The sequence below is a fragment of the Bipolaris sorokiniana genome (assembly GCF_000338995.1).
Source record: "Bipolaris sorokiniana ND90Pr unplaced genomic scaffold COCSAscaffold_1, whole genome shotgun sequence".
Taxonomy (NCBI): Eukaryota; Fungi; Ascomycota; class Dothideomycetes; order Pleosporales; family Pleosporaceae; genus Bipolaris; species Bipolaris sorokiniana.
The window spans coordinates 2,561,038-2,585,481 of NW_006911895.1; the positions used below are offsets into that span (position 1 = coordinate 2,561,038).

Genomic DNA, 24,444 nt, shown 5'->3' on the forward strand with positions numbered 1-24,444 from the left:
GGACCTCTCTATAATATATCTAGAGATAAACTTCTAGTACTACGCAAGACACTATATAAGTTACTTAAGAAAGAGTTCATCCGCGCAAGCAACTCTCTCACTACGTTACTAGTCCTCTTCGTACGGAAACCTAGGGGAGAACTAAGATTCTACGTAGACTACCGCGCCCTAAATACACTAACTTATAAGAACTATTATTCTCTATCTCTTATACGTAAGACGCTAAATTAAGTTAGACAAGCAAAGTAGTATATAAAGCTTAATATCACGGCCACCTTCTATAAAATCCGGATCACGGAGGGCTAGAAATAGATAACTACCTTTCATACCCAGTTTAGGTCGTATAAGTAGCTAGTTACTCCTTTTAGACTTACTAACGCCCCTAGCACATTCCAACGTTATATTAACTAGACACTACGCGAGTTTCTAGACGATTTCGCTTCCGCCTACTTAGACGATATCCTAATCTATATAGATAGCTTAATATCCTAACATTACAACTACGTACAGTAAGTAATTAAGCGTCTATAAGCTACAGGACTACAGCTTAAACTTAAGAAGTGCGAATTTAACGTCCAACGTACGAAATACTTAGGATTTATCCTTAAAGTAGGGAAGAGCGTCTTAATAGACACTAAGAAGATAAGAGCTATTTAAGAATAGGAAGCTCTAGCTACTATATAAGGCGTAAGAGGGTTCCTTAGGTTCGCTAATTTCTATCATAGATTTATCTCTAACTTTTTAAGACTCGTAGAACCTCTTATACAGTTAATAAGAAAAGACGCTAAATTTAAATAGAGCCAAGACTAAGAGCTAAGCTTTACTACTCTTAAGGAAGCTTTCCTCTCTAACGAAGTATTAGCTACCTTTAACCTAGATAGACAGACAGTAGTAGAGTATAACTTATCTAGACAAGCAATAGGTGCTGTACTTCTATAAGAAGACGACAAAAGTACTCTACGTACAATAGCTTACTTCTCCCAAAAGCTACTAGTATATAAAGCGAACTACCTAATCTATAATAAGAAGCTACTAGTGGTAATCTGCTATCTAAAAGAGTAGAACGCTAAATTATAAGGCGTACAAGAATTCGAAGTAGTTACAAACTATAAGAATCTAAAATACTTCACCCATAAGCAAAAGCTCTCCGAACGCTACGTACGATAGAACTTAGAACTAGCCCGCTTCTTAAATATAAAACTCCGCTACCGCCCTAGTAAGGAGAACGTACGGGCGGACGCCTTATCTAGGCGAGACTAAGATATGCAGAAGAACGACCTAGACAAGCATTTAGCATCAAGAGAATTTATTATGCTAGTGCCAGCCTAGACCTAGGAAAGTATTATAGTTATGCCTGTACGAGATGCTACCAACACTTAAGAAGACGTCTCTCCTCTAGTGTCGACTACACTACCACAACTACTATATTTTCCTACGCTCGTACGAGCCTATTGGGATAGCGCCGTACAAGAAGATTCTCTATACTAAGAAATAAAAGCGGCTGTATAAGAAGGAAAACGATCTCTCCTAAGCTCTTGTAAGATTACTATCTTCTTAGGCGACTGCACGATTAACGCTAAAGATAAGTTATACTAGCGTAATAGAGTATAGGTACCTAAATACGAACCACTCCAGACAGGAGTAATCTAGACTGCGCACTTATCTCTACTAATAGAACACCCTAGACGAGAGGAAATATATAGAATTATCGTAAGAGAATAGTATTAGCTAAATATAAGCACTAATGTACGCCGTTACGTACAGAATTACAAGCTTTATAGGAAAAGCACCCTCTAGAGAGATAGGAAACATAGGTACTTAAAACCATTACCTATTCCTAGTCGTACGTGGTAACATCTAACAGTTAACTTTATTACGGGTTTACCTAGCTCTTAAGAAAAAACCAACCTTATAGTAGTAAAGAACAGACTAGGCAAAGGCGTCGTACTAATCCCTATAGACAAGATTAAGATAACAGACGTCGCTTAGGCCTTCATACGGGAAGTCTACTAGTACCATAGCCTTCTATAGTCTATCACGTCCGACCATAGCCCCCAATTCGCCAGCTCTCTTTAGAAACAAGTCTACTAGCTACTTAGTATCTAGAGAAATCTCTTAACAGCCTACTACCTATAAACGGACGGAACAACAGAGCGCGCTAATAGCAATATAGAAGCAGTAATACGGATCTTCTACAACTATAATTAAGACAACTAGGCATAACTCTACTCTCTTCTAGAACTTATACTTAACTCTCGTATAAACATAATAATAGGAGTTTCCCCCTTTTTCCTCTACTATAATTACTATAATACTCTTTTTCCCTAGCCCTAAATAGTTATATAAGCCAACGAAGTAGGAGAAGCTATAAAGGATATCGTCCAGACGATTAGTAATACCGCTAACTAGGCTATATCTACTATAACGTACGCCTAACAAGAGCAAGAACGATAAGCTAATAAGTCCCGTAGACTAGCGCCCACCTACCGCGTAGGAGACTAGGTATAGTTAGACCTACGGGATATTCGTACGACAAGGAGTAGTAAGAAACTTAATTAGAAAAGCGCTAAGTTCTAGATTGCTCACGTACGAGATCCCTACTAGGTGGAGTTAGCTATACTATAGAAAACGAAAACTTACTATGTAGATAAGCTCCGTCCGGTAGCTAACGATCCATTCCCATCATAGCAGATGGACGACACTAATCCAGCTGCTGTAGTCGTACGAGATAACGAAAGTAATAAAGAACACTTAGAGTGAATAGTACGAGATATCACGGACGAGAGAATAAGGCGCAGATAAATAGAATACCTTGTTCATTAGGTAGGCTACGACGAGCCCACATAGGAGCCCGCCGCTCATCTCGCTAACACTACGGCCCTATAGTCATAGTTGTCCCACATCTAACCCGGACGATAACCTAACAGACGACTTAGAAGAAACTAGCGAAGGTAGTTCTACCTACTCCACGAGCAGGGGGTTCTCAGCACTACCCGCAGCCAGATAACTACGCTAGTTACCACTACTAGAACCGCTAGAGAGCCTCTTACGCCCACCTCCTATACGAGAGACTACCTACTAAGTGACACTACAATAAGCTCTATAATCTTACTAGACGTAGTTAAAGCAGGCTCTATCTCACTTACTAGCAATAGACACGCAGCTAGCGAATGCGGTAAACTCCTTCTCGCCTTGTAGGATAGTAGCGCAATTATTCGTATAAAAAGCCGCGTTAAGAGTGCTACGGCTATGTACAATAAAGGCCTTAAGGTAGAGCGGACAGCTAATAAGAATCTGCCAAGTAGTGATAGTCGTACGTGCGATTATAGGCGAGTAGTCGTAAGGGCTTGGGCCGAAGACGGCATCGTACGGACTATTACTGCGAGGGCGATAGAAGTAGTTAAAAATATAGTAAACGTTCTCCTACGTAAGTTAAGACTAGCCGTATAAGAAGTTAAAGAAGTATTACGTATAGGGGCAACTGTGTAAACACAGCGTAGCTTATCTATAACGCGCTAATCGAAGATAAACTAGACACGATACTCGTTTAAGTTAATAGCGCCCAGTATATTAAAAGTTAGCAGTATAGCGCCTAGCGTTATATAAGTCAGAGCTCAATAGATAGCATTAAAGATTTAGTTAGCCACGTTATTAATATTATTATTAAGGCTACCGCTAGTGCAAAACTGTAAACTGTTAGTGTTTGCGTTAGCCTAGATACCGCGAGAGAGTAGTTACGCTTTAGGCGGCATCGTACAAGTATAGTTAGAAAGAAAGAAGAAATTATTATAGAAGTAGAGTTAAATTAATTTAGTATAGAGAAAGAAAAGCTAGAGGAGAGAGGGACGGCAGCTCTATATATCGTACGGAGGGAGCGGTTACTCTCGTGGAAATCCTCCTCCACTAGAGTAAACAAACGCTGCTACTCTACCGTAAGTTAGGCAGCCGCGTGCTCCTAGGAAAACAAACAAACGCAAACATGTCCGTATAAGTAGAGGAGGGGAGTATTATAAAGGGCTGCGCCCGTGATCTCTACTAAAGGGATCACGTGATCTTCGACCACGTAATATACCTTCTGTACAGACATGTGATCAGAAGCGAGTAGGTATAAGAGAAGTCTGTACTTAGTTATCTTCTCTTTTTCTCATCTTTTAGCTTCTGTACGATAGGTAGAAGCATACTCGTTCGCTAGGCCTCTCCGCCCATAACAGTACTAAGTCTTATACGCGTTAAGAATACTTCTACTTAAGAGATAAAAAGTAGATAACGTTAAGCGGCTAGAGTATATATAATAAATAAGTAGGTATATAAAGAGTAAGAATCTTCTATATAAGATAGTAGTCCTTAAATTCTTAGTTTAGGTAGCTCTTATAGCTATTAAGAATAAGCAGCCTATATAACTCTACCTAACACGTCTTTATATGCTTATTAAAGTGCTTTAACTATATAAAGCTAAGCTTATTATTCGTCTAGCTATTCTATAATACTAAGAGCTTCTAGTTATATAGTATATTAACTTCTTTATACTAAGTAGAGATGTAGATATATTCTTTATAGATAATAAATAGCGGAGTAGTATACTCTATAGCGTAGATACTCTAAATAACTATAACCTACTCGCGATTATCTAGCTACGTAAGAGTAGGCCTTATACGACGCTCTACGCCTATAATAACCTTTATTAAGCTAATTACACCTATTTAAAAGCTAGTCTTATTGAAGTTATAAATATCGTTAGAATATACTCTATACTTCTTAATTATCTCTTATATTAGACTAAACTACGCGTTAATAACCTTTAGATCTTTTTACTATATTCTTCAGTAGTTCTTTACTTAATTAAAAGCTATTTTTAGCTTATCTAAACGCGATACGAATCGCTCTATCTAGTTCTTATCTAAAGGTTAGCTATCTCGTACGCGTAGTAGTTTCTCTACTATATCTACTACTTTATATAGTTAGAGAGCAAATTCTTATAAATCTAAATTAAGAATATATTATATAATTATTTACTTATTAATTATAGTTAGTTTATAATAGTTTAGAGATATCTAGAGCTAAAAAGTAATTTTATTAAGCTAATTAGAAAGCCGCTAAAAAGGAACGTTGTAGATAGTAGCAGCGCGTCGAATACTCTTAAACTAACCTATATAATAGGCCTAAATAGTAAGAGTAATTCTACCTTCTCTTTAAGTTAATATCTCTTTACGTAGTTAGGATATATTACTTTGTAAGTAATGTTCGCGATACTAAGAAAAAGTGTCCGGCTTAGTAGTATGTCTAGCTTAGTAGTGCTTTACGTTAGCTATAGATAAGTAGAAAGTTACTATTTGTTACACGGGGTAAGGGTCTATACTTCTCTATCCTGGTCCGCACTAAGGCAGGTGAGTATTACGTTAGTGTTCCGTGAGGCTTGTCTGGCGATACAGTGGAGTTAGCGTGCTTAAGAAGGTTTTAACAAGACTAATCTATTTAATAGACTAACTTGTGATAATCTTATTAAGTAAAGATACTAGTAAGAAAGTATAATTTAAGTTAACTATAACGAATGTAATAATGAAATCTAACCTATTCTTATATCTATTACCTTTAGTCCTACCATCTCTTACTTCTCTACCATCCCTAGGATAGTTGTAATGTTAGGGATAGCTGCTATCCCAAGGCGTCCTACTATCCCTTAGATAGTTGCCCTTAGTAGGATAGCATATTACGTGACCTAGCCCCGCAATGATTATTACCTTCTGACGTGGACGTCCATAGGCCTTTAGCCATCTCATTATTTATTAAGGAGAGAATCCTTCTTATTACTTATAACATTACCTCCCCTCTTAGAGCTATCGTCCTAATACCCTAGACTATTGTTTTCCTATGCCGCGTGTTGAGACGCCGGCTATATATAAGGTTAGAGCCCGTCCACTCGTTATAGCCGTCTCTACCTCGTAGCCTTCCTAACTATACCTAAGGTCCAGTCTATTCGCTAATCTCGAAAGTACACTTTAACTAAGAAGCGCTAATACCGTGCCTCGAAAGTAGAGAGTGCTTATTTAGAAATAGTTACTAAGTATAATTATTACAAAGAGAAGAGTCTACGTTATTTTATTAATACAGCGTCTAGGCAGTATACGGGTTGTATTACTATAAAGGCGGAGTATAGTCTTTTTATTTCTAATAAAGATTAGAAGAAGATTCAGCGAGAAAAGCGTTAGAAGCGTCTTAAGATTGTCTAATTAGAGGCGCAATTAGCTCAAAGAAAGGTTAAGCTTCTAGAGGCTAAGGAGTAAGAGCACTCGTTTACTTATCGCGATCTAGTAGTGCTAAAAGAGTTAGAGCGCGCAAAAGAGCAGGTTGCGGGGAGTTCGGCCCCTAGTACTAATCCTCCTGCTGTCGAACCATCGCTATCCGGATCATCAGCTAATCTAGGCGGGTTATAGGCTAATTACTACGATCCTTCTTTTAACTATTCCTTCCTCTTCAAGGGGCTGCCTCTCGCTTCTCTAGGTGCTTCTAGTAGTATTCTCGTACTAGTGACTTATAGTTCGTTAGATTTTCTTTAGGTTCCTAAGTATTATAGCTCTTAGGCCATCCTTACTACTTAATTAAGTACTTCTACTAATTACTAATTTTCCGTAGGTTCTTAATTTTCTTAATCTCGTACTCATTATCTTCGAGCTCTATATCTATTACTAGCTTAGTATCTAAAGATACTAGTTCTAGAAGTTTCTTATAAAAGATAGAGTAGATTTATATACTTTATAAGAGTTTTAACTTATAGTTTACTTTTTCTATTTCCTCTAGAATTTTAAATAGTTCTATTTAGAGGTTGTCTAATTTTCTATATAGTCGTTTAGTTTTTAGATTTTATCTTAATAAGAAAACTTTATATCTCTTCTTAAAGGTTAGTCTCTTAATTCTTAGTTTATTCGCTACCTTAGATATTATAAGATTTTACTAAGCTATATTCTTACTTAATTCTTCGTATAATTCTCGTATAAGCTTTGCTTTATCGTCTACTCCTACCGCGATACTTTTAATGTCCTTTAGATCCTAATAAGTAGTTAGCTTATATCTGTAGTTCGCGTAGTGCAGCGAATGCTTCGTCGTTACTAATTTCGTACTATTATAGGCTAATTATACTATTAGTAGTAGTTCTATCTAGTTATTCTATAACTTATTAGCGTACATCCGTAGATACTATTCTAATATCTAGTTCGTTCGTTCTATCTAGCCGTCTGTTTCCGGGTGAAAGCTTATTAAAAGCTTTTTCTTAATACCTAACTTTACTAGAAATGTGCTCTAGTATTTAGACGTAAATAGTTTATCACGATTAGTAATAAACTCTTTAGATATTCTATACTCTAATACTAGTACCTTTATAACCTTATACGCGCATTTATCTACTATAATAGTCTCTTCTATAGGTATAAATTTTACTACCTTAGTTAATTAGTCTACGATTACTAGAATTATGTCGTAAAATCGAGCTAATCCTAGTTCTAATAATCTTAGGAGCTTTACTATAAAGTCTATTATTACGCTTATCTATAGTCTAGATAGTAGCTATAGAGGTTATAATAGGCCGTAGAGCTTATATCTCTTAGGCTTATTCTAGTAATATACTAAATAGTTACCTAGTATTTCCTACACCTTCGCTCGCAAGCGTAGTATTGCAAACACCTTAGCTAGTCGTCTAACTATTTCGTCTACCCCTGCGTATCTATATTCTAGGGACTTATATAGAGTCTTAATAAGTTCAGTTCTTATATATAGGGGTATATACGTGCTTATACATTCTCTTAGAGCTTTAAGCTCTTTTCTATTATTTATTACTTCTAGTAGATAGAGGTCCGTTTCTAACGCCTATAACGTTACTTTTTTCTACTATTATTTCTATAGTGATTCTACCTACTTAGCCACCTTAGCTACCTTAGCTAGTTCCGGCTAGTTATACTTTAGACTGCTATTAGGCATCATCTTAAGTAAGGCGTTATATAGTTCTTTATAACCCTCTTCGCGTAAATTAGACCTTCTACTTAAAGCGTCCGCTACTCTATTAAGCGTCCCTACGCGGTGCGTGATCTTGAAGTCGAACTAGGCTAGCATCTCTGCCTATCGTACTTATTATTAGTTAAGTTTTTTCGTTATTATAAAACTTATTAAGTTCTAGTAATTAGTAAAAACCTTAATCTATTTAGAGAGTCCTAGTAGGTACACTTTCTATTATTTAAAGGCATTAACTACTCTAAGTAGTTCCTTATTATAAATATTATAATTAAGTTCTGCTCTTAAGAACTTCTATAAATAGTAGAATACTAGTCTCTATTTTCTATCTACGCACTATTATGATAACACAGCTCTAAGTGCATAGTTAGACGCGTTAGTCTTGACTCTAGTAGGTTATTAAGGGCTGTACATCTTAAGTACTAGTGCCTTTAGGAATATCTGCTTAATTTAATTAAAAGCCTCCTAATATTCCTATTCTTATTTAAAACCTACTTCCTTTTTTGTTACTTCTATAAGGGGTGCTATAATCTTTAAGTAATTCTTAATAAACTTCTAATAGTAATTCGCGAATTCTAAAAAGGACTAAATATTCTTAACTATTTTAGGTATTAGCTATTCCTATACAGTCTATATCTTCTTTAGGTTTATTTTTACTTCTTTAGTTAATATAATAAATCTAAGGAATTCTGTTTCTTATATATAGAATTTATACTTTTCTAGTTAAAGGTATAGCTTATATTCTTTAAGCTTTCATAGAACCTTCTTAATATGCTTAATATATTCTTCGCGTGTGCTGCTAGAGTATACTAGTATATCGTCTAAGTACGCGGTAATAAAGATTCTAAGGTACTCGTAGAGTGCGTTATTAATAACTAATTAAAAGGTTACTAGCGCATTCGTTAATCTGAACAGTATAACTATATACTTAAAGAGTCTATACTTTATTTTAAACGCTATTATCTATTTATAACCTTCCTTCATTCTAATTTAGTAAAATTCTTCCTAAATATTAAACTTTATAAACTACTTAGCTCTCTAGAGTTGATCTATAAGCTCTATAATAAGTGGTAAGAGATATTAGTTCTTCTAAGTTACGCTATTTAACCTTCTAAAGTTAATATATAGTTGCTACTTCCTGTTAGATTTCTTTATAAATAAAATAGGTAAGGCTATTAGGTCTAATTCTAGTTAGATAAATCTCTTTTTTAAGTTCTTTTAAATGTAATCCTATAGCTTAGTATTATACTTAGGCGCTATAGAGTATATTAGTTCTAAGCTTAACTTAGCTCCTTTATTAAGAATAATCTCGTAATTCTAATTCTAATGGTTTGCTAGGTCTGTTACCTAATTTTTCTTAAATAGTTCTCTAAACTCGTCCGTTTAGTATTCTATTAGAATTGCTAACTATAGTACTAATTCTTCCTTTATGGTCGCGATCTACTATATCTAAATAACTTCTACACTCTAAGAGTCCTTCGTATAGATTCTCACAATCTTATATAGTAAGATTATACTAAATCTTCTATTCTAGGTTGCGCGCTAATTTATCGGGCGTATCTCGTGTTATACTCTAGTAACCTTATGTATAGGCTCTCGGCTAAGTAATATTTTCTTTTACTAATTAATAGTAGGGTTATACTTTAATAACTAATTGTAGCTAATTATTATTTTAGTCTCTCTAAGATCTATGATGCTAATCTTTTCTTAGCTTTCTTAACTAGCTAGGCGTAATATTACTGCCTTAGTCTTAAGTCGAATCTAGCTGTTTCTATATGTTATAGAACTATTATTAGCTAATACTACTCGTATTAGTACTTTCTTATTCTAATAGAGTATATTATTTCCTTCTACTACTTGTGGAGATATAATAGTTTATACTACTCTACTATCTATAAGCGCTAATATCTTATGTTTATCTATAAGTACTATAGTTTTTAATTATAATTCTTTTACTCCTACCTTTTGTACTTACTTAAGAGTTATTTTAGAACTGCCTTTACTAGCGTAACTCTATTCTTAGTAGCATTCTAGTTTTTTAACTACCTGCTTCCCTTCTTCCTTAGAAAGTAGCCTTTGCCTATTTTAGCGGAATAGTATATCGTATACTAGTTATTATAGTAGAAGCTCTAATAGATATTCTTATAAGATGTCTTCTATTATATAGTTCTCTTTCTTAGTTCTAGCTTCCTATTTTTATAAATTAGGCAATTCTTTACCTTATAAATATTCGCTAATAGAGTACTATAGTAGTAGTTATTTATCTATTAAGTATTCTTAAACTATTATTAGTATATAGCGTATTCTTTCCTGTAATGCGTCTATAGAAGTTTACTATACTCTACTAGCGTTTCCTATACTTAGGCCCTATATATTTTATAGTTCTTTACTATATATTCTTCGGCGGAAATCGTACTATAGTAGTAGTTATCTACTCTTCTAGCTTTCCGTCGCTATTTCTTATAGAATTAGTAATTAATCGTGTACTTAATTTAGTATAACTCTTTATAAGCTTTCTTTTCTCTAGGCTAGTGTATATAGTAATACTATACGCGACACTTATTATACTATAAATTAGTATAGTAGTAATTATCCTTATTATCTCTAGTTTCTTCTCGCTTTCTTAAGTGATAATTATACTATCTTAGGCAGTCGACCTAATATAGGCGCTTATGTTGCTCTATCTATTTCTTAATCGTCTAAGGTGTCTTCTTATTATTAGGTTCCTTAAACCTAGGTTATTCTTAAGTAGCTCTGTAGATAATCTTATCTACTTAGGGTTCTAAGATTATAACTCGTCTATTAGTGTTATAATTATTAGCTTAATATATATTAGTTCTGTAAATCTAGAACTATTAGTTTCTTAGGCGGCGTAGTACTTTAGTCTCTTTAATCTGCTAATCCGTTGGTAATAGTGCGTTCTACTTAAAGTCTTAGAGTTCTATTGCCTCTTATACTAGCTTAAAGGCCTTATTAGTAGCTTATCTTACTTCTTTATATAGGTCTAGGTCGCTAAGGGTTTTATCTAGCTTCTTAGTTAGATATGGTATTAGTATCTAAATTATTCTAATCTTAACTACTTCTTATCTAACTTTGTTTTTTAGGTAATCTCTACAGAAGTGTTCTACTTTACTATATTAGAGATATACCTTACTATTATAACGCTTCTTACGTTCTTCTATAGAGAGTCCGTTATTATACTATCCTTAGGGTTTTCTATTCTTATTCTTAGACTTGTCTTATACCTTACTAGTTATAATAGTGTCGCTATTCTTATTAAACTAGCTACGCTATTTCCTTATATTAGCTATTACTAGCTAAGATTATTTTCTTTATTAGTTTCTTTTCTATAGTCTATTATTAATATATATTACTAACTTAATTAGCGTATAAAGCGTGTTTAGTTTATTATAATGTATAAGTCTATCTTTAATATTTTCCTTTAGACCTGCTTCGAATACCGTTTGAAGTGCTGCGTCGTCCTAGTTAATTTATGCCTATAGCTGCTTAAACTCGGCTATATACGCTAATACTAAACTAGTCTGCTTTAGGCGAGTTATCGCTTTCTCTGTCTAGTTCTAAGCATCTACTTCCCTAAAGATGTGTTCTATCTCTTTCTTAAACTTAGCCTAACTAGTAAATAAGGCACGCGTCTTATTCTTTATTTCTTTTTTTTAATATCTAATAGGTAGTCCTCTATATATAGCTGTATCTAGCTTAACGCTTATCTCTTTATATAGGTGCTAGCTATAAGAATCTTTTCCTAGTTATTAGGTACTTTATTAAATTTATAATATAAGTTAATATTAGTAAGAAATATCTATAACTTAGTACGACTTCTATCGTACTTTTCTAGGGTTACTATTTTTAGCTTCTTAAGTAGTTTCTTATTTAGAGTAGCTATTAGTTAACCTATAAGTTAGTTAATCGTATTCTATAACTTAGCTATTTACCTTACTTAAGCTTAGCTCTCGCGTCTAAGATTAATAAGTTCGTACTTAGGGCTCCCTACTGCTAGCTCGTTATTTCCCCCTTAGGTACTACTAGTTATGTTAATATCTCCCTTAGGCGCCAAGCCTAGGATGTGAATATATTCGCTTAAATTTCCTAATATAGTTTAATCTTATTCGGACGCTGCTAGTTAATCCTTCTTCTACTAGATCCGTGGGTGGTTAAAGTGTTACACAGAGTAAGAGTTTATACTTCTCTATTCTAGTCTGCACTAAGGTAGGTAAGTATTACGTTAGTATTCCGTGAGGCTTATCTAGCGATGCAGTAGAGTTAGCGTGCTTAAGGAGGGTTTAATAAGACTAATCTATTTAATAGACTAACTTATAATAATCTTGTTAAGTAAAGATACTAGTAAGAAAGTATAATTTAAGTTAACTATAACGAATATAATAATAAAATCTAACTTATTCTTATATCCGTTGCCTTTAGTCCTACTATCTCTTACTTCTCTATCATCCCTAGGATAGTTGTAATGTTAGGGATAGCTGCCATCCCAAGGCGTCCTGCCATCCCTCGGATAGTTGCCCTTAGCGGGATGGCACATCACGTGACCTAGCCCCGCGATAATCATTACCTTCTGACGTGGACGTCCATAGGCCTTCAGCCATCTCGTTATTTGTTAAGGAGAGAATTCTTCTTATTACTTATAACACTATTCTACTTTTTTTTATAAGAAGCGTCTTTAGACATAAAGATTTTTTAATATTTTAAAAGCTTATAGTAAATACTTATATAGCTGGCTACTTCTTACTTTAATATATATAGTACTTAAAGATAGCTAAAGAAACTATAAGAGAGTTTATTTCTTATATAGAGAACTTAGTACTTAGAACTAAGATTTAATAGTAGTAGAAGTATAAGTATTATTATAGAGTATTAATTACGCTATCTACGTCTTTAAGCTAAGTTTATTTTAAAATATATTATACTTATACGTAATAGAATAATATAAGTAGCTACTTATTATTTTACTTCTCTTATATTAACTATAAACTTATTAATAGCATATATAAAGCTCTTTTACTTACTTATATCTATAACTATATAAGGTCTTATTTATACACGTAGTTAGTTAAGTTCTTAGGTAATTATTTTATTAATTAGAGACTAAGTATAATATCTATTTTTTATTATAGTACTAGTATTTCTAATACTATTAATAATTATATTAATTAATATAAGTAAAGTAGCTTTTAGTTATTATAAGAGACTATAAAATAGTTATATAACTTTCTTAACTTACTTTGATAGCTTTAGCTAGCGTTTTTAGGCTAAAGCTCTTCTTTTCTCTTATTAGAGCTATTACTTTCTATAGTATCTACTATTATCTTTATAGTAAGTATAGAGTTTCTTATATATTTAAGTATTATAGCTTTATAGTAGTATATAAGATAGTTTTAAAGTCTATAGTAGAGATAGCTATCTTCTTTCTTTTATTATATAATTTAAGTTCTTATACTCTAATAGTTATTCTTTATATTAAGACCTAGAGCGTTTATAGTTAGAGTCTAATTTATTATCTTATAAATTATAGAAAAAGATTTAGAGTAGACTATTATATTATATAATAGCTAGTCTACTACTTTTAAGTTTTTCTAAGTAACGCGTATTCTATTTATAAAGTACTTATACGTTTTACTAGCTAAAGATTAATAGCTAGCTTAGTAGTAGAGTAGCTTTCTATTTAGTAAGTTCTTTAAGTAGTTAATTTTAAGCGCGTTATTAAGAGAGCTTAGTCTTATTTAATAGAACCTTAAGTTAAATACTTATATATAAGAGAGGAACTCTTCTTTATCTTACTTTATTATATAAAGATATTATAGAGCCTTTTACTTAATTATTTAGTCTTAGAAGAATCTATTTAGTTAAGCCTAAAGTTTATTTAGTAATAGTTCTTTTTATTTATCTATTACTACTATAATATAAGCTTAAAGAGTAGTAAAGACTTATTGTTTTATATAAGGAATTATATAGTATACTTAGTAATTTTCTAAAAAGTATATAAGATAGTTAGTAAAGAGCTTTATTAATATATAGATTTCTTATTAGAAGTATTCTTTACAAATTCTCTTTTTAAGAACTTCTATATTTAGAAGTCTTAATTTTTTAAACTTTTATATAGTAGATTTAGTTATAAGCGTTAAGTTATACGTAGATTACTAATTATCTCTACTTAGAGTAGTTATAGGCATCTATATATTACTAATAGAAAGTTAGCTCTAAATTATATAAAGAAGGTTTTTTATCTATTTAAATTCTTAAAATATATTCTATGCCTATTAAAGCTCTACTATTACGTAGTAAAGGCCTTACTAAAGTTACTTATTACTAGTAAAAAGATTAATATATAAAGGTTACGTTTAGTAATTTTAGCTATCTAGCTTATTATTTTTTATAAAAACTACTTAGAGTTTATTATTTTATTATAACTTACTCTTAGGCGCGATTACTATATCTATAGAGAATATTCTTAATTCTTTATTCTTATATAAAGAAGAGATAAGAGTAGTAGTTTTTCTTCTTATATTATAAGTAAAGAGGCCTTTAAATAAGTTTATATTAGCCTATAGTATAGAAGAAGAAAGATAAGAAGAGTTAAGCTATCGTACGATAACTCTCTCTCTTTTTACCTTACTTCTCTACTCTTCGTATGAGTAAGTTCTAACTAAGCGGTGTGATATAGGCACGCGATGTAGGCACGTGATACAATCACGTGCTTTCACTCTACGGGCGCAGCCCATTACATATAGTAGCTACGCTACGCTAGAGTTCAACTAGTACTACGCTAAGAATAAGATTATTACTCTCTATATACCGCCACACACGTCGCATCTTCTCTAGCTACTTAATATAAGCTACTTCTCGCCGCTTAAGCGCGCGTATAGACGTAAGATTAAGAGCTTACCTACTAAGACGTCTACTACATTAATAAGATAGACTTCCTTATAGCCTATACGCGGATCTAGCTAATAGTATTTACGCAGCAGAATATCTAGGCATGCTTTTAAGCGACAGAACTTATCCCTCTTTATCTAGATCGCGTTCTATCATCGCTTACTATAGCTAGAATACCATCTCTACTATAGATAACTATAGATAATAACGCTACAACGCAGCTAGAAACACTATATATAGTAGCTTAGCTTTAGTAGTAGGTAAAGCTTCTTTAAGAACAGCTCTATTAGTAATTACAAAGCCTAATAAGCTAGCTTCTATATTAAGTTATTAAAGGCTATTAAATAGTAATATAGTTAGTAACAATACTTACAGAGAAGAATAATAAGCTACGTATAGAAGTCTAGCGTTAACGAAAAAAGCAGAGTTAGCAGCGTTAATATATTACTTCTAATAGAGTACTCTAGGTCTAATAGAGTTAGCAGATAGCTACAGAGGCAGAAAGGGTGGTGATAGAGGCTAGCCAGAGCCAGGCTGGTGAGCGACATCAGCGCGCACCGCCGACGTATACGAAGTGCCACGTTCAAGAGCATACTCGGATCTCATGTGAATCTATATAGAGAATAATATCTCTTAATTTTATTCTATTTTATTGCGTTGTTGTAGAGCAATTGCGCAGAGCGTCGGGTTAGGTTGGGCGGGGTGCCTAGCTTACTGATCTGCCCAGCTTACTGATCCCGCACGTTATAAGAGAATGATTGATTACAAATCTATTTCTAACTATGGTACTACACTAGAGCGATAGCTCGCGAAGGCTTGGTGATTCTAATAAGGCCATTCTGTCTTCAGCTCTTATTCGATCGGCGGTGACCCTTGTTGGATAGTTCCGCATGAACATGTTCGTAAAATGAGTTCCGTAGTGGATTCCACTAATAGGATCTCTAGCCTCAAAGCCTGGTAAAGGCTTCATAACAGCGGAGAAGTTTGGCTCATGGAAGTAAGCGAACGCGAAACGCTCACGAGTGTTGAGGCCGACTTTGTGTGGCGTGGAGGGAAGGAAAGAGTTAGTGATGTATTGCATCATATCGCCCTCGCATGCTTGTCAGCAGGAACATCTCCCAAAAAGTTCGCAAGTGGATCAAACTTACAGGAAACACGGTGAAGACATCAGGTACGGGTGGGACATAGACCCAGCCATCGGCATCCTCGTGCTTGCCAGCTGCACTCTCCTTCCAGTTGGCAAACGTCTCACCTTGGATCGGAGGGCGGATGAAGAGACCGCCAACGTCATCCTGGGCGGCAATCACAAGTAGTCCGTAGTCTGTATGCGAGCCAATTCCGCGTCCGGCTTTTCCCTTGCCATTGACGTTGTTCGCCTCAGGGAAACGCAGGATGCGCATATGGTGCCAGCCATCCTGTGTATACCTTGTGAGGGCATTGCCATCCTCCATACCAAGCCCCCAGGCAATGAGCTGCAGCATCTTCTCGCCACTCTCACCAAGGTAATCCATATAAGCTTGCATCACAGTCTTCATCTGACCAAATGGCCATGGACAAGGTCCATGGCATGGCCACTTCTGCTGGACACGGAAATCAGACAGTGCAAGATCTTTGGTGACGGTGAAGATCTCGCTATAGTCAGCGATGTTATCTGTGATCTCTTCGCCCGACGCAATGTATCCAGCGAAAGATTGATCATCCAGACAAGATGCCTTCTTGTTGTAGTCTAGACTGAAGAACTTCTTGCTGCAAAGGAATGCTGCATCAGCGAGCTTGCGGTTGATAGGGTCCATAGAGATTTGGAGGATACCGTCTTTCCTCCAAGCATCGATCATGCTCTTTCCCAAAGCCTTATCTGCTGCATTTCCACTGAGAGATTCGGGAAGTTCAAACGTCTGGAGATGCCCTATCGTGGCTCTGTGACCAGGCGGCATCGTGGAACCTCTATTATCGACCATTGTCCCTAGCCTTCGTAATGGACTAGATCTGGGCACCATCTGCAGGAGTCTCCCCACCGGTCTCCGGATCATAATGCGAGCTGGCATTGTTATAATGTCGTTATATGCACGATGATCAGGATTGAGAGATAAGGTTAATTGGCTCCAATGGAAGGCTAAAGTGTGTCATGTAGAGGATGAAGTTGGTATGGTTCTTGCTCTTCAACTGGATGAATCTATAAGGCTTATATACGTATGTTTGTTACTATGCTCTGAGTTCTAGAATCGTCGGTAGTTGTATCAGCAGTTTGAATTGACTGCCCAAAAGTGGGGCAATGATCTTCTTGAGTTAGCACAGACGTTCAATCCGTACTCTTTCGTTGAAAGCTTACTGGAGTATGCTCATTGTAAGACCGAACCAAGGATGCCTACTTGGCTGGATGTGCCGGATCTTCGCACAGACGGATAGCGTATATTTAGAATGTACATGGCTCCCTGAACACAGACGGGTCTAGATCATGTAGTAGTGTTTAAGATTATCTGAGCCGCACCCTAATAGCGTGAGCATAGGCCATCTGTGTATTTTGTCAACTTTAGTGTCAGTAATACTGAGGCAAATGCCGCTCAATTGTCAAAAGCAATCATGGCAGGTATATAATTGTACGATAGCATTTGTGTGGGGATGCTTTCCGGCAACGACATGGCAAAGCTGTTACATTCTTGAAGTAGGCGAGCCGCTCCCTTATCCCTAGTGAAAGTCCCTGACCTCCAAAATTAGTGGCGTAGTTTGCATGTTAACTGTTGTGTTGCAGTCACCTTGCCAAGCTATGTCCGTTGCCTCATGCATCCATCGTCCCATGCTGATCTCACAATCCGGGCCGACCTAGAAAGGAGAACTCTGACGCTGACACAAGACCAAGACAACTGTCGCTAAGCACTACTAGTAACTAAGATCCAAGACGGAACGACCACCCCTATCAGGCAATCTATGAGATTCGCGCGTGTTTCATGCCGATCATACTTCCTAGACAGGTGAGCTACAATTCAAGATTCAATGACACTAGCTAACCGACGTCGGATACAAGCTTCCTGTAAGAGCACAGACAGATGATTTGTGGAGGGATCTTATAGACGACGTTCTTGCTGGGGCAAAGAGCTGGCGTAGAAGTTCAGCCCCTGTACCATTCATCGGGGGCCCGTCCTGTATACGCAGTAGCGTGTACACATCCATGTTACATCACAGATCCGCTGATCATTCGTTCATCTTAAGCAAGTTGTCGCAACTTCCCTGTCAATTATTCAAGGTCTCCTAGCTTCCGTCTGAGAAGAGTGGTTATCAGCTTCAAAGAAGTCATATGATCAGATGTTTTATAACTAGCCGATACAGCACCAATGGTATGCTATACCAATACGGTCTTAACGTCGGGTTCGATTTGATAACGGAAATAAAACAGCATGTCTTCGCCGACATGCATCGCATACAGCGTCAAGACGGTAACCCGGTAAGTAGATACTGTAGAAGAATAGAGTAATTAAGATTACACGAGACACGACTTGGTTGATCATTACCGCAGCTCCACCGAAGACACCGGCACAAATCACTTGTAAGACGCTTTGACGTTTCGAGCAGTTCCCCTCTTAGTGCGCCGGGATAGCCGAACGGCAAATGTTTTCGCAAATCTCACTGCCCCTGCAGCTCGAGTCCCCAGAGACACATTTCGGATTTATGTGGAAGGCTTATAATTCCCACAATATACAAAATTACAAACTACATATCTCTCGGAGCTAAGAAGTGCGCAGGTACACCCTGTCGTATGGTTGCCTTGCAGTGGTAGCTAGGCTATGCGACGACGTTGGTCCGGTATCTTGCCAATAACGAATACCTTTTGACCCCTGGGCTTACTCCGTCTTGTATCATAAAAATGGGTCCTCTTTCTGGACATCTATTATTTGGCTACATGGACACTTTACCCATGTCCTATGCAGGGAGACGGTATTATCTTGGTTACTTCCTGCAAAATGTCAGCGATTTCCGGTGACCTGCGTCCATGTCATCACGTGCAATGATTGTTAGCACAAATCATGCAAGTCGAGAAAACTGCTGGTCCTGTGCTGTCACGGTTCTATGTAATTGATTCAAAAAAAAAGACTGGGCGTACAGTTCCTTGAATGAAAGGTGCTAACTATGTATGATACACATGATACACGTAATCAAGCTAGGTAAATGCGGAACACATCTAAAGATTTTTTTTCTTTCTGCCTCTCTTCTCCCCATCTTTCCTCTTTCTTCCAGTATTGGTCGAACTGTTTGGATGGGCCTCCCTCCACCAGGCTAGATGACTGATTTCGATGTGCCATCCGCATTCGTCCTCTAGCCTGAATAACCTGCTAATTCTGCGAATCTGCTCCGTCGCATTGATTGGCGCGTAGTCACCTGGGGCAAAAAACTCGCGCTCAGCATCGCCTCGAAGTGCGGGACTTAGTCAAGAGAAGAAGTATTTTGATTCTCGAAGACGAGATACATCCCAACCACCCTTCTTGGGGATTTGAGGAAACTCCAAAGGCACCCAGACCTGGACCGTGCTCTTATCGGCAGCAATGCGGGAGAGTGGTTTCTTCTTCCCATGAAGGCCGCCACTCTGAGGATCTTTTGCAAGATCCTCTGCATCGTCTTCAACAAGATGCATAGTCGATTCAGTAGTGGTGCAGGGCTCTGTTATCCCATCCAGAACATCGTCTCTGATCTCCGTTTGCCGGTCTGCCGATTCTTTTTCTTTTGTTTCACCGAGCAGTTGGAGACGGAAAGAATGAAGTGCCTTCGGATCTTGGTTCGCGAGCCATATGCTGGTGGGTGTCTCCATCTCTTCACCCTCTTTCCTTTGCTTGGGATCTTCGCTCTTTAGCAACTCTTGACGTTTGGCCTCTAGTGCAACTTCTTCAAATGAAGCATCTGCTCGGGCCGACCCACTGACTCTTGTGACTTTTCCTCCCGTTTTTCGATTTTCCATCCTCCATTTGATTATCTTCCGTCCGGCCTCTGAATGGTTGATAACAGTAGCGCGATACATTGCTCCTGCATAGCGTGCAGAGAACTCTGCAGCAAGACGAGCGATGATGTCCTCGCTATGCATGCGTACAAACGCGTCGCGAAGGATTATATTCAGGTTTGGGATATCAGATGCGTGTGTCCAGAAACTGTCATGTACAGCCGCAAAATCGAGACCCATTTCATTGGCTTTCAACGCCGAAAGTGTCATGTGCGTGGCATCTAGAGAATGAATAAAGTTGGGAGGAAATGCTTGCAGTTGTTTACGCTTGTCAACTTCGTCCTGCTGTGATTTCTTTGAGACAGTGATATCCTGAATCTTGGTTCTTATTTTCTGCACGGTATCTTTTCTGTACGGCTGCACAATGGGCATCTTGAGAGGGGACGTCCAAATGATGCTAGTCTTGAACTTCTCCATGTTCTTGTTTAGCTTGTTGATCTGGAGCGTAGTGACCTTTTTGGGGGCAGCAAACTTCGGGTCATATAGTGCTGCCGCAGGATTCATTCCCTCAAATCGTTCCTGAATCCGTTTGATTTGTTCGGCAGAGATCGATGTTGTGATACGATCACCGCATTCGCCCAGCCAGTATTGAATTTCTTGGGCGCCGTTGAAAATCTTGCCCAGTGCTTCGAAGATTCTTTGTGCGACGTACAAAGCAACAACTCCGAGTGACTTCACTTTGTCCGTGGGCTGAAAATGGGGGAAAAGACTGCGAAGTTCATCTTGGACCTGTTGCTTCGCTCCCATGAATGTGACGCCATACACATTGGTCATGACCGTCCGCTTGACGACCTTTCGAGAAATGTGTCCATCTATGAAGTTCGCAAGAGGTACACCTTTACTGGCATCTTTAGCAACCATTTCTTTCACGAGCTCTGCAACACCAGTGTAGATGTCCTGAGGTCTATCCGAAGGCTCAAGGTTGACTTGGCGAGCGCCAGCATGGTCACCGCCCAAGGCCGCGTAATGCTGCAGTCCATTGCAGGTTCCGTCCTGATGAACGGGTAGTTGTGATACAAAGCGGGTCGGATCGGGTAGGTCGAAAGCGTTCTTCAATTCAATACAGCATGCTAAGCATTGCCACGGATCTTCGGCCTTGGTCCACCATCGCTGTCCCTCTAGAGGCTGACTTGCAGAATCGCAAATCTCACTCATGTGGTCCATGGCGAACTGCTCGCGTTCTCGCAAACTTGCCTTGTCGAAACCGTACAAGTTAGCAAGATGGATCTTCAGCCATTGCAAGCCAACAGCGCCGAGCTCTTTGCCATGTGCAAACTTAAGAAGTCCTCTTGAGAGATCCGAGCCAATGTGGTTAAGGATAGGTGGTATTGGGTACGCTCGGCCTCGGAAATCGACACTGTGAGGGAAGTAGATCTTTTTTTCGTTGACATACGCTCGGGCAGTCTCAAGCTGGAAGTTTTGAAAGCACCGTTGAGAATGAAGGCCACCAATCGTGTCCTCATACTCCTGAAGAGCTTTGTTCCATCGTGATCGTTCTTGGAATGAAGCTTCCGCAGAAGGTTCAGAGGGGCGCTTGAGGCTTGTGATGGCGTCCTCACCGACTAAAGATCCAATGCTCTCACCAGCGTTCCAAGCACGAGCCATTACGTCGTAGACAGGAGCGTTGATCTGCCAGGGAACCTTTCCTAGAACATCAAGGCCGGCCATTACCTTGGACATGTCACCGTTTTCTATGGCCAGCTGAGCATACGCCCGCTGAGCAGTATCACCACCTTTTTGACGAACAATCTTCTGCGGCACAGTATAGTATCCACCATCTTCAAAACTTGACCACGGCTTTGGTTCAACTACCATCGGCAGCCGGACCGTTTGAATGCTATGAACAGAATCTGTACGCATCTTGGCCATGAGCTCGTGATGTGGTACGAGGAAACCAAGTTTTTTGCCTTGATGGAATCCAACCTGGTGGTGAAAAGCTGCCATGCTACGAGAGACTGATTTGCCGGTTCTCGGGTCTTTCGCCGTCACCACAAGAGTTGCTGACTGAAGTAACTGTTCGATGCACATAGCACCAAGCTTTGTCCGAGCCGAGAGAGGCATATGAACCTTCTCAAACTCGAGCATGTTACTCTTCGCACTTTGGGGTTGTTTTTCTGTGGATGATGTCGAACCTGATTTGGCAAGCGTGCTGACCAAGTTCAGGCGGGTTTGCTTACGTTGCTTTTTGAGAAAAGCATCTCGACGAGTTTGGGTTTCGGCATTGAGATAGTCCTCAATGTCGTTACCCACAGCGATGGACAGGGCCGCTATCTTGAGAGCAGAACTATCTTCTCCTTTGCCTTTTACCGCAGATTGGGTGCTACGGGCAACGGTGATAGCCGCTAGTTTCTCAGGTTTGCATCGCTCTAGCCAAACTCCGTATTCGTGGGCGTCGTCTCGCGTTGTGGCCTTTGGAGGTTCCAACAAGACTTGCTTGGCATGCTCAATGCGCTTCTTGAACAATGGTACTAGGGCGGTGTACCAGCCATACATCATGGCTTGGATAGACTTTGTGTTCATGACCCCATGAATGCCAATTTCCTGCATTTTCTCGTCCTCAGCTTTCCATCTTTTGACAGCGGCTTCCATACCATCCTGCTCCATCTGAATCTGTCGTGCGTAAGCGTATGCTTGATCCTTTTCCTCTTGCGTGCCCTCCATATCATGTGGGTAGGGGACACAGTCTTCATGATCAAAGACATTAAGTGCCTGTTTCAACGAGTCCAGACCCATGCCCTTCTGCTTGACAGGCTTGATTTCCTGTGTTGGATGGGGTATTAGGCCGTGGGCGATAAGATTGGTGCGGCCGGCGGGTGTGCTGACATGGAGATGTTGAACTTGCTCAACCGGCGGAGGCTCGTTGAATGACTCGGGCTGCAGACGAATCAAAAGATCCCACTCTTCGTCGGAAAAGTCGGGTGAAGCATTGATGGTATCAACAACATTCTCACCGTACTCGCGCGCAGTGGCAATGTATGCTCGGACGGCATTTTCTGCAGCGCTGTCGTCGAGAAAGTGCATTGCGGAACGTATGAGAGTGACAAATGTCTGGGCACTGGGTTGAACGCCCTGGCGCAGCATCTTGGTTTCGTACCAAGTCTGTATCTTTTCCATTGCCGAGGCTTTGGCGTCGTATTGGCCCAAGTCCAAGAGGGTCTGTAGGTAGACGTTGTGTGCGTCAATCACTTCAGGTGCATCTGGTCTGTATAGAGTCATGAGTCGCTTGACAATTACAGCGGCACGATCCACACGACCGACCCGTAGACAGGCATATAGGTTTTGGTGTAGCTCGGTAGGATCGCTGCCGACACCGGGAACGGCTCGAAGTTGTGGCATCGAAGCCAGTGAATCGTGAACGACCAGGAAGTCGGTGGTATCCCATAGCGGTAGGCGGGCGAGGTCTGCGTCGGGTGGATGACGGCCAAAGGCTTGGGTGAAAGGATTGAAGGAAAGCGACGAGGGCGGCGGGGGTTGCAGTTCGGCCGCCGTAGCAAGCGAGCGTGTGTCGTGGCGGACTGCCGTAGGGATGGCAGCAGAGATTGAGGAAGAGAGGGGGAGGGACAGTGACGAGCGACGTTGTCGACGTCGTGTTGTCGAGTCGTGTGCGCTGCGTCGTGCAGCCATCGAAGGCGTCTGCGAATGCGCTCGTGACAGTGCGGGACACAGCCATGGCAGCGTCAGTTGGTCAGAAAGCGTCGTGGGTGTCCTGAAGGCATCTCTGCGCAGTTTTCGTCCGGCTGCCCGCGTAAGCATCGTGCCCAATGCCTACTGTCGTCTTGTAGCGTGTACTGGGGAGGGGAGTGGGTATCTAAATAAAACGGACGCCGAAAGAAAAGAAAAAAAGAAAAGGAACCCCAAGATGCTTCAACGCCAGAATATGAATCGGACAGATTGCGCACGCAGAGGAGGGGCGAGAGGCGGCATGTAAGTAAGTAAAGGCAAGACAGCGGCCGACATAGATGAAGATTCTCGATCCAAAAATCTCCAGCCCTGTCGAAGCGTCATGGCGAATGGGGCATGGCGCCGAGCCCCTCCGAGCCCCGCTCGCCACCTGCGCCACTTGCACCACCACACATGCAACTGCTTACATAGTACTATATAGATAACGTGCGGGATCAGTAAGCTGGGCAGATCAGTAAGCTGGGCACCCCGCCCAACCTAACCCGACGCTCTGCGCAATTGCTCTACAATAACGCAATAAAATAGAATAAAATTAAGAGATATTATTCTCTATATAGATTTACATGAGATCCGAGTATGCCCTTGAACGTGGCACTTCGTACACGTCGGCGGTGCGCGCTGACGTCGCTCACCAGCCTGGCTCTGGCTAGCCTCCATCACCATCCTTTCTGCCTCTGCAGCTATCTGCTGACCCTGTTGGACCTGGAGTACTCCACCAGAAGCAATATATTGACGCTGCTGACTCTGCTTTTTTCGTGACGCTGGACTTGTATACGTAGCTTCTTATTCTCCTCTGCAAGTATTGTTGCTAACTGCATCGCTATTTGACAGCCTTTAATAACTTGGCGTAGAAGCTGGCTTGTTGGGCTTTGTGA

General features: G+C 39.1%; 5 protein-coding genes across 5 annotated transcripts; 2 read left to right on the plus strand and 3 right to left on the minus strand.

Moving 5' to 3' along the window:
• On the plus strand, positions 1 to 231 carry COCSADRAFT_75847 (uncharacterized protein; the record flags this gene model as incomplete). Its single annotated transcript, XM_007696878.1, has 1 exon — positions 1 to 231. A coding segment is annotated over one exon (231 nt), but the record flags the coding sequence as incomplete, so codon positions are not given.
• A 5,786-nt stretch (positions 232 to 6,017) lies between these two features.
• Positions 6,018 to 6,179, plus strand: COCSADRAFT_76802 (uncharacterized protein; the record flags this gene model as incomplete). The annotated part of the gene is made up of 1 exon (XM_007696879.1): positions 6,018 to 6,179. A coding segment is annotated over one exon (162 nt), but the record flags the coding sequence as incomplete, so codon positions are not given.
• Positions 6,180 to 7,060: 881 nt separating this feature from the next.
• On the minus strand, positions 7,061 to 7,794 carry COCSADRAFT_77269 (uncharacterized protein; the record flags this gene model as incomplete). Its single annotated transcript, XM_007696880.1, has 3 exons — positions 7,061 to 7,114; positions 7,453 to 7,501; positions 7,643 to 7,794. Coding segments are annotated over 3 exons (255 nt in total), but the record flags the coding sequence as incomplete, so codon positions are not given.
• Positions 7,795 to 15,697: 7,903 nt separating this feature from the next.
• On the minus strand, positions 15,698 to 16,862 carry COCSADRAFT_166820 (uncharacterized protein; the record flags this gene model as incomplete). The annotated part of the gene is made up of 2 exons (XM_007696881.1): positions 15,698 to 15,994; positions 16,053 to 16,862. 2 exons carry the CDS (start codon positions 16,860 to 16,862, stop codon positions 15,698 to 15,700), a joined length of 1,107 nt encoding a protein of 368 aa, XP_007695071.1.
• Positions 16,863 to 18,954: 2,092 nt separating this feature from the next.
• On the minus strand, positions 18,955 to 23,833 carry COCSADRAFT_32528 (uncharacterized protein). The gene has a single exon (XM_007696130.1). The coding sequence runs from the start codon at positions 23,639 to 23,641 to the stop codon at positions 19,325 to 19,327; it is 4,317 nt and encodes a 1,438-aa protein (XP_007694320.1). The 5' UTR covers positions 23,642 to 23,833; the 3' UTR covers positions 18,955 to 19,324.
• Positions 23,834 to 24,444: the final 611 nt, after the last annotated feature.